The 17,236-nt window shown below is 42.6% G+C and overlaps 1 protein-coding gene across 1 annotated transcript in view; it reads right to left on the bottom strand.

The window, feature by feature from the left end:
- The window catches only part of LOC121276785 (solute carrier organic anion transporter family member 4C1-like), a 225,219-nt gene that overhangs the window by 143,724 nt on the left and 64,259 nt on the right, over positions 1 to 17,236 (bottom strand). The window contains exon 2 of the mRNA XM_041185330.1: positions 10,453 to 10,716. Within this exon, the coding sequence (XP_041041264.1) occupies positions 10,453 to 10,716 (264 nt within the window). The remainder of the gene's footprint in view (positions 1 to 10,452; positions 10,717 to 17,236) is intronic.

Genomic DNA, 17,236 nt, shown 5'->3' with positions numbered 1-17,236 from the left:
CCCACCTGGGAGGAAGCTGCTAGTTCCACAGCTGGCATCTCCCCAGTTCTCACAGCCTTACCGGATAATACGGTCATTGAGAGGGGCGGAAGAGCTGCCGCCCACATCCGGAGCGCCTGGAGAGGAGCCCGCAGAGACAACAGGCAGCTGCTGCTGCGATGTGAGGTCGCTTCGGACCTCCATGCTCACCGTGGATGGGTGGGCACCAAGCTGGGAAACTTGATGCCCACACCATCTCCCACACTGGCACTGACCAGCTGAGGTCAATGCCGATGTGAGGGCTTGCTGGTCAGAGCGCATCCCCAGGAAGCCTTGACAGGTCGCTCGGAGTAGGCTCTCCACGAGAGTCTCCACTCTCTCCATGGAGGACACATGGCGCTCGGCGATCATCCGCATAGACTCCTCCACCATGGAGACCAAGCCAAGCATAGCCTCATGTAATTCCCCCAGATGCTCCCGCACACCCGGCCGCATTTCATCTGCACTTGCTGCGTCGCGGACGACTCCAGAGGCACATCATCAGGCACCGAGTGAGCATGTACCTGGTTCCCTGCAGTCGTCCAACTGCTGGCACCATGGGACTCTCTGTCTTTACCAGCTCCTCCAGTGACTGTGAAGTGCCCTCACCGCTGTGCCCTGGGACGCTAGCTGTTGTGCGAATTCCAACCGAGGTGCTAGTATCTGCACTAGTGCCTGCATCGCAGAAATGGTGTGATGCTGGTGAGACTTCAGGGCCCTCAGGTGTGAGAGTGGCCTCTGCTGCTCCTCCTCCCGCCCTTCCTCCAATGATGCTGAAAGGCAGAACAAGGACAGTGGATCACTTAGCGTGGAGTCAATGACAAAGTTCATCCCTGTGCCCAGGATCATTATGTGCTTATCCGTCCATAACCAATGGTCAAGCCATGTTGCAAAATTAAATCATTTAACATTCAGCAGTGCTATGGCTGTTGGTGGGACAATGTGGACCTCACTGTTGGGCTTAAATACCTGGCCATGGCACCTCAGCCTCACCGACACCAGTGGACCTGGGTGCATGGCACCTCTCCAGATCCAGGGTCTCCTGCTCGAAATGGCTTAGGATGGCGATCTGCACCTGGCCACTGCCAGTCCTCACATGCTCTGCTGCGTTATGAGCATTCTTCTCCTGAAAATGAGAGAAGAGCATTGATTAGTGCAAATTGCACACGGACTCTGTTCACGCATGGACCACCCCAACCAGAGTGGGACATATCAGGTCTCCAGTGCCTCCTCACCCCGCTGCTGCCAAGCACTCACACAAAGATGCTGCGCCTGCTCCCCACCCCCCTGGACACATGCTGCCTATGTCACATTAGGCACCACATGGTACATCCTTCCATAACAAGCACGTGGAGCGCAGAGCGCAGCAGATGGTTCATTGCCACACCATCTCGAAGATCCCCTCCCACCATTTCATCACCCTGACTAGGATATGTCCTGGAGTTCTGAGTCTGTGCCTAGGTACAGCTCCTCCAGATTGCCCCCAAACCAGTCATGTGGAACTCAGTGGAACACATGCTGCGGGGGCAAAACACATCTCCTCATCACCCTCTGAGGGTGACCTCAGCGTGGGTGATATCTGCTGGCCCACCCAGCAAAGGACAAATGCCGTCAGTGATTCAATGCAGTCACAACACTGCTGAGTTAAGTGTAAAACCCTGCAGACAGGAGGCTGGGCCCATGAAGGCCTGGGGCTGGACATACCTGGGCCTGTTGAGTGCAGTGTGGATTGTTTTGCCTGAAACCAGACAACGAGAGGAGACAGAATACGCATTCTTCCCTTTAATACAATCAACCCAGAGAAAGACTTCACCGCACATGAAAACTAAAGCCTGTCAAAATCTTGCATAAATAATCACTGCTAACTACTAAGGCAGGAAGGCATAATCAATTCAATTATGCAAACCCATCAATACTCCACACATACAATGGCTTTCAGTTCAAAACTGGTTACTAGGACAGGAAGACAATGATAAACATCATGCGAGCCCATTAAAAACAATGAGACTACAATCACCTAAGGAAGCCCACCAAAGTCAAACAAAGAACTAACCTTGCTTTGGATTCCGATAAGAAATTCAAAAAACAGTCTGGTCAGTTACGAAGGAGAGGGAGGGAAACCAGCTAGCAGGCAGTGAGCAGTTGGGAGCGGTTGAAACAGAGTTTAAGCAAGAAGATCTGGAGGTTTTGCAGGCCCGCATGCAACATCACAGCAAGGGGCACGGAGTGGCAGGCTCAACCGAAGACAACAAGGCCACAACCGCAGCCCTCCACGAACGTCGACCACCCACAACTGCGTCCTCCATTCAACTGAAGAACCTTCGCAGATTCCACAGACGAGGACCACGTGGGGACGGCAGGCCCCAGAGGACACAAAGAGCGTACCCCAAAACTGCAACCGGCTTACCTGGCTGAATTTCGAACTGTCAAAGAACCCTGGGTTGGTGAGCATGGTCCCTGGCCTCTCCTAGTTCAGTTTAGTTAGGTTTTGGGGGTGGGACAAGGCTAAGGGGATTAGTAGCGTGATTTTTCCCTTGTTATGCCGTGTGTTCCCCATTCTTAACTAAGTGTACTTTGTAAGTCTGTATAATCTCAGTGTAATCCTAATGTTATAAGTTCATTTGTGAATTCAATAAACTCAGGTTTTCTTGCACTAAAACCAGTTGTTTGCTGCATTTTGTCACAACCCCCAAATAAGCCCAAGGTCTAGAATCCAGGGAGTTGGAGCGATTTGAACCGCTCAGAAGTCAGAGGTGGAACTGACACACACCACCCTACAGGTGGTTGTGGTTGTTGGAAGTCAATCATCTCAGTTCCAGGATATCATTGCAGGACTTCCTTAGGGTAGTGTCCATGGTCCAACCACCTTCAGCTGTTTCATCAATCACCTTCCTTCCATCATCAGTGGGGTTATTCACTGATAAATGCACAATGTTCAGCACCATCTGTGACTCCCCAGAGACTGAAGCAGTCCATGCCCAAACACAGCAAGACCTGGACAATATCCAGGCTTGGGCTGACAAGTGGCAAATAACATTCGCTCCACACAAATGCCAGACAATGACAATCTCCAACAGGAGAGAATCTAACCATCGCCCCTTGACATTCAATGACATTACCATCCTTGAATTCCCCACAATCAACATCCTGGGAGTTACCATTGACCAGAAACTGAACTGGACCAGCCACATAAATACTGTGGCTACAAGAGAGGTCAGAGGCTTAGAATCTTGTGGCAAGTAACTCACCCCCTGTTCACCATCTACATGGCACAAGTCAGGAGTGTGACAGAATACTTTCCACCTGCTTTGATGAAAGCAGTTCCAACAACATTCAAGAAGCTTGACACCATCCAGGAAAAAGCAACCTGCTTGATTGGTACCCCTTCCACAAATATTCACTCCGTCCACCACCAATGCACAGTAGCAGTAGTGCGTACCATCTGCAAGCACACTGCAGAAATTCACCAAGGATCTTTAGGCAGCACTTTCCAAACCCATGACCGCTACCATCTAGAAGGACAAGGGCAGCAGATGCATGGGGACACCACCACCTGGAGATTCCCCTCCAAGCCACTCACCATCCTAGCTTGGAAATATATCATCGTTCCTTAATTGTCGCTGAGTCAAAATCCTGGAACTCCCTCCCTAACAGTCTCCCTATGCCACATGGATTGCAGTGGTTCAAGAAGGCAGCTCACCACCATCTTTTCAAGGAAAACAGGGGATGAGCAATAAATACTGGCCAAGTCAGCAACACCCACATCTCGTAAATGAATAAAAAAAGCAAAATCTTTAAGCTCCGATATATGTACAAAGTATCTAATCTTTATAATCAAAATGATGTAATACACTATCTTGCTTGCAGGTTTCTGCTGAGTTCCTGTTTTTAATCCCTTGACATCTGGAAATTGACGTTAAAAATAATATAAGAAGGTAGTTGCTGTAGAAGTCCAGCTCGCTGGAAAGAAAAAAATAATACTGTTTTGAACGAAATCAGAAGACTCAAGGTCAGAAATGAGGGCCTTTGGAAATAGATCGCGTAGAAATCATTTTGGCTATTGATATGAGGGAAAATAACATGATTGTTTCTAGAACCCCATTTTACCTATCCTGGGATTAGGCAAGCTACTGACAAATACTGAACTTTTCAGATCATAATGCATCAAAATGTTTTGCTCAGGTTTCAACAATCATACACAGCACCTTAATCGAAAGATTTCTTTCGCTTCAGGACAAAAAAGTAATTCCACAAAATGGTCTGTAAAGAGATATGAGCAAGTGGACAAGAGACATCTTCAGGGATGCCTGATGTTAAAAGCCTCCAATCTAATCTATTCCATACCTTTATCCTTTACCTTCTCTTTGTAGCATAAACTTACATGGCTTCTGCGATGTAGAGGAGGTCACACCATAAGCAGTGAATGCAAGATTATTTGTGTCCCTACTTAATAGTGTGTGAGGGTGCGAATGGGCAGTTGTGGCATTTTCAGCATTTGCATGAGGTAGGAGTGATGGAAGAGTGAAACAATGTGACAAGTGAGACGGTCCCTTCAGAAAACTGAGAAGGAAGCGAACACAAGGGGAGAAGAGGATAAATTTGGTGGTGGCATTGCGTTAGAAGAAGTGACAAATATCGCAGAAGACCTGTTAAATACAGGCTGTTTATGTGGAAGTTTAGAACAAAGGGTCCCTAACATGATTCTGAGAAAGAGAAGGATGGGGCAGAAGCATAGGAAATGGGATTAGTCAAGGGACCTGCCTACCATGATGGAGGGGATTCACTGTTGAGAAACACAGGGCATTTTGGAAGCTTTGGTGAGAATGTAGGCATGATGATAGCTGATACACAAAGACACGGAAACTGGGAGAAGGAAATTAAGTTCTTACATAAAGTGGGTGGAAAGGGATAGTTCTGGGAGTCAGTGGGCTTATAATTGATATCAGTGGACAGCTTATCCCCAGAGATTGACACAGAAGTCCAGAAAAAGAAGGTAAGATTTAAAGATAAACCTCTGTTCACTTCCCAAAATGGGCACTAGTTCAGTGGAATATTGAGGTCAGTACATCAAAATTGTTAATCACCTTTACACAACCATTCCCATTATTGAATTAGTAAGCATTACAAATATTTTATGCCTGCAATGTATACAAACATCTAGTCTTTTGATAGGAAGGGAATAGAAGTAAATAATATTCATTGTATTCACGTCAATTGTCTTACCTCCAATACTTTGGATAAGTCTACATATAGTTGGTTTAAAAATAGAATTTACCCAACACCCCTCCTTACTCCTAATTAGCACATTTTTGCTCCTGGTATTTGAATCCTTAATCACAGTGAATAACTTCTCTAGATCAACTGTTACAATCCTTTCAAAATTTTCAATCCCTTCATAATGTTAATGTCAAGGACAGCAAAAAACAAAGCTAAACGATACTAGGGAGAGGGCAGTGTTTCAGGTTCAGGGAGGGGGATAATGTACTGAAAGGTGTCACTGGGTCAGTAACCTGATATGGTCGTGGCCACTCCCAGGTTTAACCAGGGTAGGTTTGCACACAAGTGGGAAGCTGCCCCATGGAGTTGTTGGGTAAGTAATTCAACATGGAAATAGATAATTGTTGTCAATTTAACCAGCATCCTGACTAACAGCCATGGTACAGGTTTGCTGAGCTTTGTGGAGCTTGCCAGGTGCAGTAAGGCAACAACACAGCAGCGAGTCATTGTTAATTGAAACCAACAGGCTGGAAAGCCTTTAAACAGTGAAACTGCATAGCTGCTGGGCTACCTATGGGAAAGGTTTGTACTCACAGCATTTGTTTAGGAAGCCAGATTTCACTGCTTCATTGGTGATTTCCAACTTTCCAGAAGTCATTTCACTGACCATGGACTTTTCCCACCTTGATCTGAACTTCCTTGCTATCAGCCTTCACCGCCTCATGGGAACATCCCTATCGTGCACCCCTGATGAGAAACTAAAAAAGCAGCAACACCAGCAGCACCCAGAAAAACATGATCAGCAGCACAGCTGCTTTCTCCTCAGCCACATGGCCCTTCAAAGGACAAAGGGAATGGACACAAAGATGCGGTTCAAAGGTGGCAGGATGCCTAGCACAGGGTCTAGAGACAGAGGATTAGCTTTCTTGATGTGTCTGAGCACCAGGGCCACAGGAGGCTCAGGCTTTCATGGCAGCTTGCTGCTGACATCCGTAATCTTATGGAACAAGACCTCCTTCACTGGGACCTAGCTCGCATGGATTGTCAGTGGCCATCAAGGTGGTTATCACTAGAGGACCATCCTCTGGTTCTCTGCCTCTCCTTGGAGTTCTCCTGCAAGGAGAGAAAGTAGAAAGTTATGAATGTGAGAAATGGTTTGTGTGGAGAGAAGGGAAGGACACCAATTGTGGAGTGTGACTGAGGCACGGGTGTGAGATGTGAATAAGATCAGGGTGAGAGTGGGTGCTGGCTGTTCAGATAGGGGTATGAGGAGGTGCTTGCAGAGAGTTGAATGATAGAGCTACAAAGTGTGTTGATCTGAGGAGTGCTGTGCAGAAGGATGCTGGACAATTCAGAGTACAGAGTTGACACCTGAACATGTTGTGTAACACACCATTCCCACTCTCATTAGGTCACTGAACCTTCTGGGACACTGCCTCCATGTTCAAAGGGCCACACTCCTGTGGCTGACTTGCTTGGCCACTACCATTCATACATGCTTGGTTTAAGAGTCTGACCTCTTATCAATCGAGGCATAGATTACAAAAGTAGGGAGGTCATGTTGGAGCTGTGTAGAACCTTGGTGAGGCCACAACTGGAGTACTGTGTGCAGTTCTGGTTGCCACATTACAGGAAGGATGTGATTGCACTGGAGGGGGTGCAGAGGAGATTCACCAGGATGTTACCTGGGATGAAACATTTAAGTTATGAAGAGAGGCTGGATAGACTTGGGTTGTTTTCGTTGGAGCAGAGAAGCCTGAGGGGCGACCTGATCGAGGTGTACAAGATAATGAGGGGCATGGACAGGGTAGATAGGAAGCATCTGTTCCCTTTAGTTGAAGGGTCAGTCACAAGGGGGCATAAGTTCAAGGTGAGGGGCGGGAGGTTTAGGAGGGATGAGAGGAAAAACGTTTTTACCCAGAGGGTGGTGACGGTCTGGAATGCACTGCCTAGAAGGGTCATGGAGGCGGGTTGCCTCACATCCTTTAAAAAGTACCTGGATGAGCACTGGGCAATTCATAACATTCAAGGCTATGGGCAAAGTGCTGGTAAATGGGATTAGGTAGGTAGGTCAGGTATTTCTCACGTGTCAGTGCAGACTCGATGGGCCAAAGGCCTCTCCTGCACTGTGATTCTTACTCTCGTCCATGGGAAATGGAACTTCACTTCCACCCTGCAGATACCTGCAGGGAAGAGTTGGAGACCCGGGAGACAGCCTTCCCAAGTCTCCTTTTCAATCCCCAGGAGAAGTCTCAGGAAGCAGTTTATGTTTCAGCCATTCGGACATCTGCTGGAGTCCATTTAACTGGAAATCCTTTCTTTGACAGATGTGAGTTGTCATCATCCCCATCATCTGTGATTGGTCAGGAAATCCAGAAGCGGGATGCTAACTCTGTGGTCAAGCGAGAGAGCATTGACAAAACCCAATGATTAAACAAAGGGGTTCCAAACCCCCACCCGCAACCCCCTCCCCACCCCAACTTGCTGTGATGATTTTAGATAAAATTCTGGCCATAGTCTTTAATTTAGTTTGAAATTATTCATAAATGCCCACATGGCATTCAAGGGGTTACTTTCATAATTACGAGCATTATAATGCTGACAAGACCACAGAGTTTTGCCACAGCTTTTAGTCCTTGTAACTATCCTTGTGAAAACTCCTTTACTCGTGGAATAGATAAGCGTACCAGCTTGTACACAGTCATGATCATATTCTTGTCTGTGTCAGATGAAACTTAACTGACCTTGCACTCAAAATGTGATAACTCTCCCAATTTATCTCTAGCCTAAGGTAACTCAATGATAATCAGAGCAGTTTCTGGCTCAGAGGCATATGTAAATTAATATACAACTTGTTCAGAGGTCAAAAAATTTGATTTATTCCCAAACAAATAAATTGCTGCTCTCTTATACTTCTCCAACCTTACCATGTCACCTCTAGTTTCTTGACCTGTCTATTTGGTTTGCAGCCTTGGAAGACTGGTGAGCTGTATGTCAAACTCTTTTGTGGATATGAATGTGGTAGTCCTACACAGTTCCCCACTTACACTGTTTTCTTGTTTCCAGTGAATCAAGATAAATCATAACAGATGTTGAACTTTGATTCTTCAGATTATTATCGTCATAAATTGTTTCTGTAAATGATACGTAAACCTACATAAGCTATTGACACCTTTGGAATCATAATATCCAACTTAGTATTTTGCTCATCTTGGGGTCCATAGCTTCTCAATGATAAACTTGAAAACTATATTTATCCATTTTTGTAATTTTAAAGAAGTTTACAGGAAGTCCCAGCAAAACAGCTGCTGACCATTACATGTGGGATCTGTAACAAAGTTCCATTTGTCTTTACCTACATCTGGAGGAAATATTCTCGTATAGTGGAGCCTGTCAGAAAAAAAAATTGACTAACCAAGCTCTAATTTTGGAGAAAAGTTGGAATTTTCAATGACCCTTCATGAAAAGCTTTCACTTATTACACGTTTTCTTTAGATTTCTTTCAAGAACAGAGTAATGCTATTTTCATAATAGGAAATGAAATGTTCTATGAAATAGCCCTGAATATTGGTATTTGAAGAAATCAGCAATATTTTAAAGGAAAAAATGTGAAAGGTCAACTCAGTACTCTGAACAATTTGGGTGCTAGCAGAGGCATGGTCAAAAGATATTCACACTTACATTCATATACGTTTGTATTAAATATACTAAGGCTTGGTTGCGCTGCCACTTTATGTGCCAGCTAAGAATACTTTTGGTATGCAAATATCTAATATGATGCAAAAGAGAGTGGAGTACACAGAAATACATTTTGTCTCAAAATGTTTCAGTTGTTCTGCCTCCCATTTAAATTTCTCACCCTTCTTGTGAAGGTGTTGACTTATTTTGGCATCATGATCTATGGGTTTGAGCAGTAGCCATTACCTCAACCAGTCTTTTTGTACAGTCTATGTACTGAGTCTTTCCAATGTAGATCAATAAATAGGAGAAGAAACGCTATCTGATTTTCTGCTTTGCAAGCTCACAGATGCCGATGCCAACTATAGGACTACCACCACATTTCTGGCTGAGATGACTTTAACTCAGTTATCCAACTTTTGCAGTCAATGGCAAATTAATACCACTAGCTGATCATTACAATTACTCGTACCCACAGACTTTCGATGGGATTTTGTACTGGAACTTGCTCTGATATGAAATCCATTTCACTGCTTTCTCCAGGGGATCTGGGACCTGTGTAAACAAGGTAAGCAACTGTGTATCTCTTAAACTCAACTGAAGAATCCTGACTGAGTTACACAGTTTGAACCAAGAAGTGTAAATTAAATCAGCTAATTCAATGCCAAATCATGTGCAGAAAGGGAAATGGGTAAAGGAAAGATATGAGTAAGAGAGGAACTGAAGAGCCAGAAAGAAAAAGTTGAAAAAAATGTAATATTTAAAAATCTCCACCAATAATCAAAATCTGAAGGAATGAGTGCACTTATAAAAGTGAATTTTCAGTGCCAGTGAGGTTGCTTGGCAATAATTAAGACTTACCATGCCATTAAAATTTTACATACATTTAAACGGACAAGCCATAACATTTTCTGGTGAGTTAGTGGTTAATTAGTAGATAAGTACTCCAACTCCCTGTCCCACCCCACCCTTAAACAGCTTATATTTCACCTCATTTCTATTTCTCTTCAGTTCTGATGAAGAGTCATACAGACTCAAAACGTTACCTCTGTCTTCCTCTCCAACTTCACATCCTTCTATTTGTTTCATGGCAAGCTTCTCAATAAGATTCTGTTATAGCAAAGCTTCTGGAGGGGCAGGGCAACTCAAACAGCAATCTGAATTCTGCATTTTTGGTCACCAGAAGTTGCTGTCTAATTTATTCTTTACAAAGTCTGGGCTAATATTAGCCAAGATCAAACTTAGGACACCTTGGTTTATACTGCTCAGTGCCACATCACGTGATATGTTCACGTACTGAATTATTAGAGAGGGACTGCTTAAAGTAATTAGCCCAAGCTATCTTCAAAGGACAGAGGAAAACAATCAAATTACTATGTCTCAAGTGGCACAAGTTAGCAGATTTCCATTTCATTTCTTACACCCAAGTTTAATATCAGGTTGCATTAGCTTATTGAAACTACCGTAATATACAAAGCTGAATGCAATAGGATAGTGAACAAAATAATACTTAAGTAAACAAAAAATATAATGTCATACCTGTTATTTGAGCACCATAATTATACAGGCCACCAGTGAAATGGGGCAGGCAAAACACAAGGGACCCCAATCCAAGCATAAAAGCTGAGAAAGCCAGCCATCGTGGCTTGTGTCCCTTTTGTCCGTGGTAAGAGACAAAGAGGCATAAAATACTGAAGGAAATATCATAGCCTGCAGAAATCAATCCTGTGGTGAGGCTATTCAGGTTGTATCGCTTCTCAATTGTGGTTATGTTGATGTTCACCAGACCATTCACTAAAGTACCTGCAACACAAAAAATGTTTATCATTTTAAAAGCGAGAAATAAATCCCAACAATAATACTATTGAGAATGACAAGAACAGCAACATCAAAAGACTACCATCACTCCAATTTCCCCTCCAAGTCACATACCATCCAGAATTATAATTATATCGTCAATCCTTCATCATATCTGGGTCACAATTAGAATACCCTATGAAAAATCTTCATGACAAATCATAATCACAATGACTGCAGCAGTTCAAGAAGTCACGACAGTAGGACTTGGCATTTGGCAGGCTGGGGGGGTTGGGAATGCCTTAAAGGCTAAGGCTACCTGCTGGGTTAAATGCCCAATGCCAACAATGTGCTCACCCTTCCAGAGCGCAAAAATCATTGAAGCGCTTATGGCACTAGGTCTAGGTGTGCCACATCACGTCGCGGGATCTCACCACCTCCTCCTGTTTGGAACACACACCTCCTCCTCCCATCCAGGGGGGCCAATACCTCCTGCTGTGCTGCCACCTCCGAGGAGGGCATCAAGGCATTCATCTGAAAAGTGAGGGGCACAATGGCCCCTGCTGGCCTACCCTGCAGCCTGCCCTGCTCCTGTAGCAGACCCTGCAGCCTGGCCTGCTGTCTGTTTTGATATATTCATTGATCTGTAGGGAAGCGTGTAACATAATCTAAAAAATTGGTTTCTTCTTCCTTTATCCCCATGGCAAATTGAATCACATTAACCTTGTATCTAGGTAGAATTGTTAATTAGCTATGTTTGATCCCAACTACCTTTCATCTGAGAAGTAAATGAACTATTTACAGCACAGCTGCTTACAAATTGATACAAACAATACCTTTCTGGGACTTTGGGAGACCCAAAATCTATCCATGATAAACTTAGAGACTGCTGCCATTGACTCCTGACGCAAATATCTTGCGCCTTCTTCTCAGTAAAACAATCTAAGCCTTCCTTTGATCTCCAACAATCAAATCACCTGGCTTACTGTCAGGCAGCCTGCAGAACAGGTCACAATGCCATGTTCATTTATCCTAAATTTAAAGATACAGTCCCAAAATATAACAATCTTACAAACCAGATAATTGTAACAAATATTATTACACATTTCAAATATAATTAATATTTTGAAAACTAAAGTAAAGCTTAAAATCACTAAACAGCTACCAGCTCATGGTAGCATTCTGTGGCCAACTTTCAATAAGATGGTTATCAAGTAAGTCTAAAATATTAATTCACTATACTAAATAATGATAGATTTTCTGAATTTCATGCATCTTTAACTGCATTTTCTAAATTAAAAATAATGTACTTTTTCAGTTAACATTGTTACAAGTATGAAGTTTATGGAATCATTATGTTTTGGAGCTGTATCTTTTGCTTTATAAGATTATCATAGTTTGGGATTGTATCTTCAAAAGTAGTTTAAATGAAAGGAGTCATGCGACTTTTGCTGGAGTCTGTGTGACAGTAAACTTGGGTGGCTAAGTGAGTGGGCTAGAACATGGCAGATGGAATGTAATGTGAATAAGTGTGAAGCTATTCACTTTGGTAGAGAAAACAGAAAGGCAGACTATTTCTTAAATGGTGGGAGGTTGGGGAGTGCGGGTATCCAAAGGGGCCTGAGTGTCATTGCTCATGAGTCACTAAAAGCTAGCATGCAGGTGCAGCAACCATTAGGAAGGCAAATGGTATGTTGGCCTTCATCGCAAGGGGATTTGAGTACAGGAGTAAATAAGTCTTACTGCAGTTGTATAGAGCCTTGATGATGAGACCTCAGTTTTGGTCCCCTTATCTAAGGAGGGGTATATTTGCCATAGAGGGAGTGCAATGGATGTTCACCAGATTAATCCCTGGGATGGTGGGATTGTCTTATGAAGAGAGATCCAGAACACTGGGGCTGTATTCCCTTGAGTTTCGAAGAATGAGGGGTGACCTCATTGAATATTACAAAATTCTTACAGGGTGTTGTGACAGGGTAGATATAGATAAGATGTTTCCCCTAGCTGGTAAATCTAAAACCACGACTGAGATGAGGAGGAATTTCTTCACTCAGAGGGTGGTGAATCTTTGGAATTCTCTACCCCAAAGGGCTGTGGAATCTCAATCATTGAATTTGTTTAAAACAGAAATCAATAGATTTCTGGAGACTAATAACATCAAGGGAAATGGAGATAGCGTGGGAAAGTGGTGTTGAGGTAGATAAATAGCCATGATCTAATAGATTGGTGGAGCAGGCTATATGGGCTGAATGGCCCACTCTTGTCCCTATGATACTGAACTAGGTGGAAAGGTAAGCTGTAGGGAAGACACAGAAGCTGCAAAGAGATTTAGATTGGTTAGGTAAGTGGGTCACAAGAAGGCAGATGGTGTATAATATAGGGAAGTTATTCACTTTGCTTGTAAAAATAAAAAAGCTGAATGTTTTTAAAATATTTTTTAATTAAGAAAATTGAAGAGCTTAAAAGCATTGATGTTCAAAGAGATAAAGACAAAAAAACTGCGGATGCTGGAAATCCAAAACACAAACAGAATTACCTGGAAAAACTCAGCAGGTCTGGCAGCATCGGCGGAGAAGAAAAGAGTTGACGTTTCGAGTCCTCATGACCCATCGAAGGGTCATGAGGACTCGAAACGTCAACTCTTTTCTTCTCCGCCGATGCTGCCAGACCTGCTGAGTTTTTCCAGGTAATTCTGTTTTTGTTTTGGATGTTCAAAGAGACTTGGGTCTGTTGGTACAAGGAATGCAGAAAGTTAGCATGCAGGTGCAGCAAGCAATCAGGAAGGCAAATGGCATGTTGGCCTTTATTGCACGGGGATTGATGTAAAAGTTTAAATAAGTCTTGCTACAGTTATACAGAGTTATGGTGAAACTGCATCTAGAGTGCTGTGTGCAGTTTTGGTTTCCGCATTTAAGAAAGGATATATTTGCATTGGAGGCAGGACAGCAGAGCTTCAATAAATTGGTCCCTGGATTAGGGGTTTGTTCTATGATGAGAGGCTGAGTAAATTGGGTTTTCGTTTTCTGGGATTTAAAAGAATGAGAGGCAATCTCATTGAAACCTAAAAAATTCTGAAGGCGCTTGATAGGGTCGACGCTGAGAGGTTGTTTCCATTGGTCGGGGAATCTAAAACACAGAGGCACAGCCTCAGGATAAGGGGGCGATCATTTAGGACTGAGATGGGAGGGGTTGTAAATCTTTAGAATTCTGAATCGCAGAGGGTTGTGGATGCTCTATCATTGAGTACATTTAAGACTGGGATAGACAATTTTTTCCTCTCATGGAATTAAGGGATATGGGGAGCAGGCAGGAAAACGGAGTTGAAGCCCAAGGTCAGCCATGCTTGTACTGAATGGCGGAACAGTCTCGATGAGCTGTGTGATCTACTCCTGCTTCTATTTCTTATGTTATTATCTTCTTAAAGATGTTATTAGCATCAATTCATAAATAGCTGTGTTGGAACCTGTCCCTTTGTTTCTGAGATGTAAAGCAGTGGTAATTAGAAATAACTGATTACCATTTCTAATTGCATGCAGGGCTAATGTGTTTCCCATTGTCATGGAGAGGAGGATAGAGGAAGCCATTTTTAGATCAGGTTACAGGCTTCCCTATAAACCCAGAGACATCACGGACAGACAGAGTTGCAATTTTGGTCTTGAGTGACCTGCAGCTGACTAGGAGGGGGGAAGCAAGAAGATAGATGTTGGCCAGGCCGCATCTTAAGCAAAGAAAGTGCTGACTCTATCGCTCATCACACAGAAAATCTTCATGGAAACCTCTCGCGGTGGAAGGCAGTATGGGAAAAGGAAAGGAATTGAAGTAAATCCTGGGGAACTGCAAAGCACTTTGGCTTAGTTCCAGGAGAAGTGAATGTCCACTTAAAATTCTGAGTAATGTAACAGAATTGGGGTATTTGGTTGTCAGTAAGAGTAGGAAGAAGCAAACTTTGTTCGGTTATTTAAAGTATATGTTGCCTATGAAAAGAAAACAGTGTTTAAGTAACAGTGCTTTGTCTTAAGTCATTGATACAGTAGAAGATCTTTTACATGACATCTTGATGTGTCATCCTTTCAGCTAATAACTGGATGTTCAAATTTCTCTCTAAACTGGAGATTGTAACAAAATTGGGGGCTCTTTGCAGGATCTCGAACTCTGAGGCTGAAACGGGCAAAATGAGATTTGCTAAAGATCAAACAAACACAATTCCATGTGGACTTTTGCTTATTTATTGAAAAGGATGACTATGTCTTGCAGAAGCTTTGCATGAAAGAGACAATTTGTCTTTAAGTGCCTTGCACAAGTTAAAGAAGGTTAATCTAAAAGAAGTAGCAGAAAAGTTGGAAATAGAGTTAAAAATAGGTGCTACTAAAGCAGAAATGGTTGAGGTATTGACTCAATATTTGGACCTTAAGGAAGAGAAAGGTAGTTCTGATAATGCCCAGCTTGAATTAGCGAGGATTCAGTTGCAAATGAAGCAGCTTGAAATAGGAAAATAGCTATGAAAAGGGCTTGAACTTAAAAGAGAAAGAAAGAGAAATGGGAAAAATTGAATTAGAATTTCAAAGAGAAAGGGAAGCTAGAAAATTTGAACTGGACAGAGAAAGGCTTCGGTTACATGGACAGGAGTAGCAGACAGATTTGATAATGAGTTAGATTTAACTCCTGGGTTTGTATTTGCGAGATTCCTAAATTCAGTGAGGAAGAAGTTGAAATGTATTTTGTCTCATTTCAGAAAATTGCTACAAAGTTACAGTGGCCACAAGATATTTGGACAATCGTACTGCAAAGTGTTTTTATAGGAAAAGCTTTGGAGGTTTATTTGACCCTTTCTACTGAATAGTCTGCAGATTATGATACAGTTAATTAAGCTGTACTTAATGCATATAGTCACAGAGGTTTATCATCAAAAATTTTGAAATTTGAGAAAAAGGAAAATCAGACTTTTGTTGAATAACAACAAAAATTCTGGAAAAAATCAGTGGCTCTGGCAACATCTGTGGAGAGAGAAACAAAGTTACTATTTCAAGCCTAAGAGTCATATTGGACTCTAAGCATTAGCTCTGTCTCTCACTCCACAGATGCTGCCAGACCTGCTGAGTTTTTCCAACACTTTGTTTTTAATTCAGATCTCCAGCATCCACAGTATTTTGCTTTTATTTCAGATTTTTGTGGAATTTGCTAGAGAGAAAGAAATGATTTTTTATTGTTGGTGTAGATCAATGAAGTTGAATCAGGATTTGAAAACCTTAAAGAGGTGTTGTTGATGGAAAAGTTTAAAAACCATATTCCTTTAGGATCCTTTAATTCAAATTCCCCCTAGAAGACCATAAAGTTTCTAATATAAGGGAAGCAGATGTTTTGGCAGATAGCTATAATTTAATCCAAAGACAACCAGGTGGCAGCAAACCATTGTTCGCAAACCCACACAGGAGCTGGAGTGAGAAGCAAAGTGATAATGAATAGAACACTAATTACAGTGATGGGGATAGCAGAACTGAAAAGATAGACGCTCCTCAAAGTAGTGAAAGAGGCAATATAGAAGGTAAAAATGATTCAAGGAGACCAACGTGTTTTTATTGTCATAAGGACTGACATGTCAAGTCAGTGTTGGGAGATTAAAGCCAAAAATGGTAGTATTAGTAAGTGTGTCTAGTGTTTCTCCAGAAAATGCTGTGCCAGTAAGAGGAACCGGTGAGGAACCAATACAATGTGGTGTCTTTTCAGGAGGTGTGAATCAGAGAATAAAAGATTAGGAGGATTTTATATTTAAGGGTGAAGTGAATCCATTTTGTCTGATAAAGAGTATAAAAAGATTACTATCTTTAGGGATATAGGTTCAGCTCATGTTAGCAAACACATCATACTTTTTCCAGAGAGTTTTCTCGTTAAAAGAGTGTTGATGCGTGGCATTAATGGAAACTGTTTACCTGCTCCATTGTATAATGTGAATTTAAACTGTGCTTTAGTCAAGGGGTCTGTTAATGTTGGAGTGATCTCTGCATTGTCTATTCATAGTAGGAAATTACCTCATTGGGAATAAGGTGCTGGCCTCTCCTGAAATGCCCTCTCACTGTAATGGAAATTGATAGCGTGCTCAAAGAATCAGAGATTAGAAAACACTGCTTCGACTAAAGATATGTCCAGAGAGTCTAAAGTTCAACCTTCTGGCTTGAAACAGACAGTAACACCTCAAACTGCTATGAAAGTTTAAAGTCAGATGCAAACAAACTTAATGTCGAAGGGTCATGAGGACTCGAAACGTCAACTCTTTTCTTCTCCGCCGATGCTGCCAGACCTGCTGAGTTTTTCCAGGTAATTTTGTTTTTGTTTTGGATTTCCAGCATCCACAGTTTTTTGTTTTTATATTAATGTTTCTGCTTTGAAATTGCCTATAAACGTGAACTCATATGAACATACGAGGAGCAGGAGTAGGGCACTCGGCCCCTCAAACCTGCTCCGCCATTCAATTATATCATAGCTGAACTGAATGTAACCTCAACCCCACATTCTAGCCTACCCCGATAAC

This window comes from Carcharodon carcharias, chromosome 4 (assembly GCF_017639515.1).
Source record: "Carcharodon carcharias isolate sCarCar2 chromosome 4, sCarCar2.pri, whole genome shotgun sequence".
Classification (NCBI taxonomy): domain Eukaryota; kingdom Metazoa; phylum Chordata; class Chondrichthyes; order Lamniformes; family Lamnidae; genus Carcharodon; species Carcharodon carcharias.
This window is presented reverse-complemented; position numbering and strand designations above follow the sequence as displayed.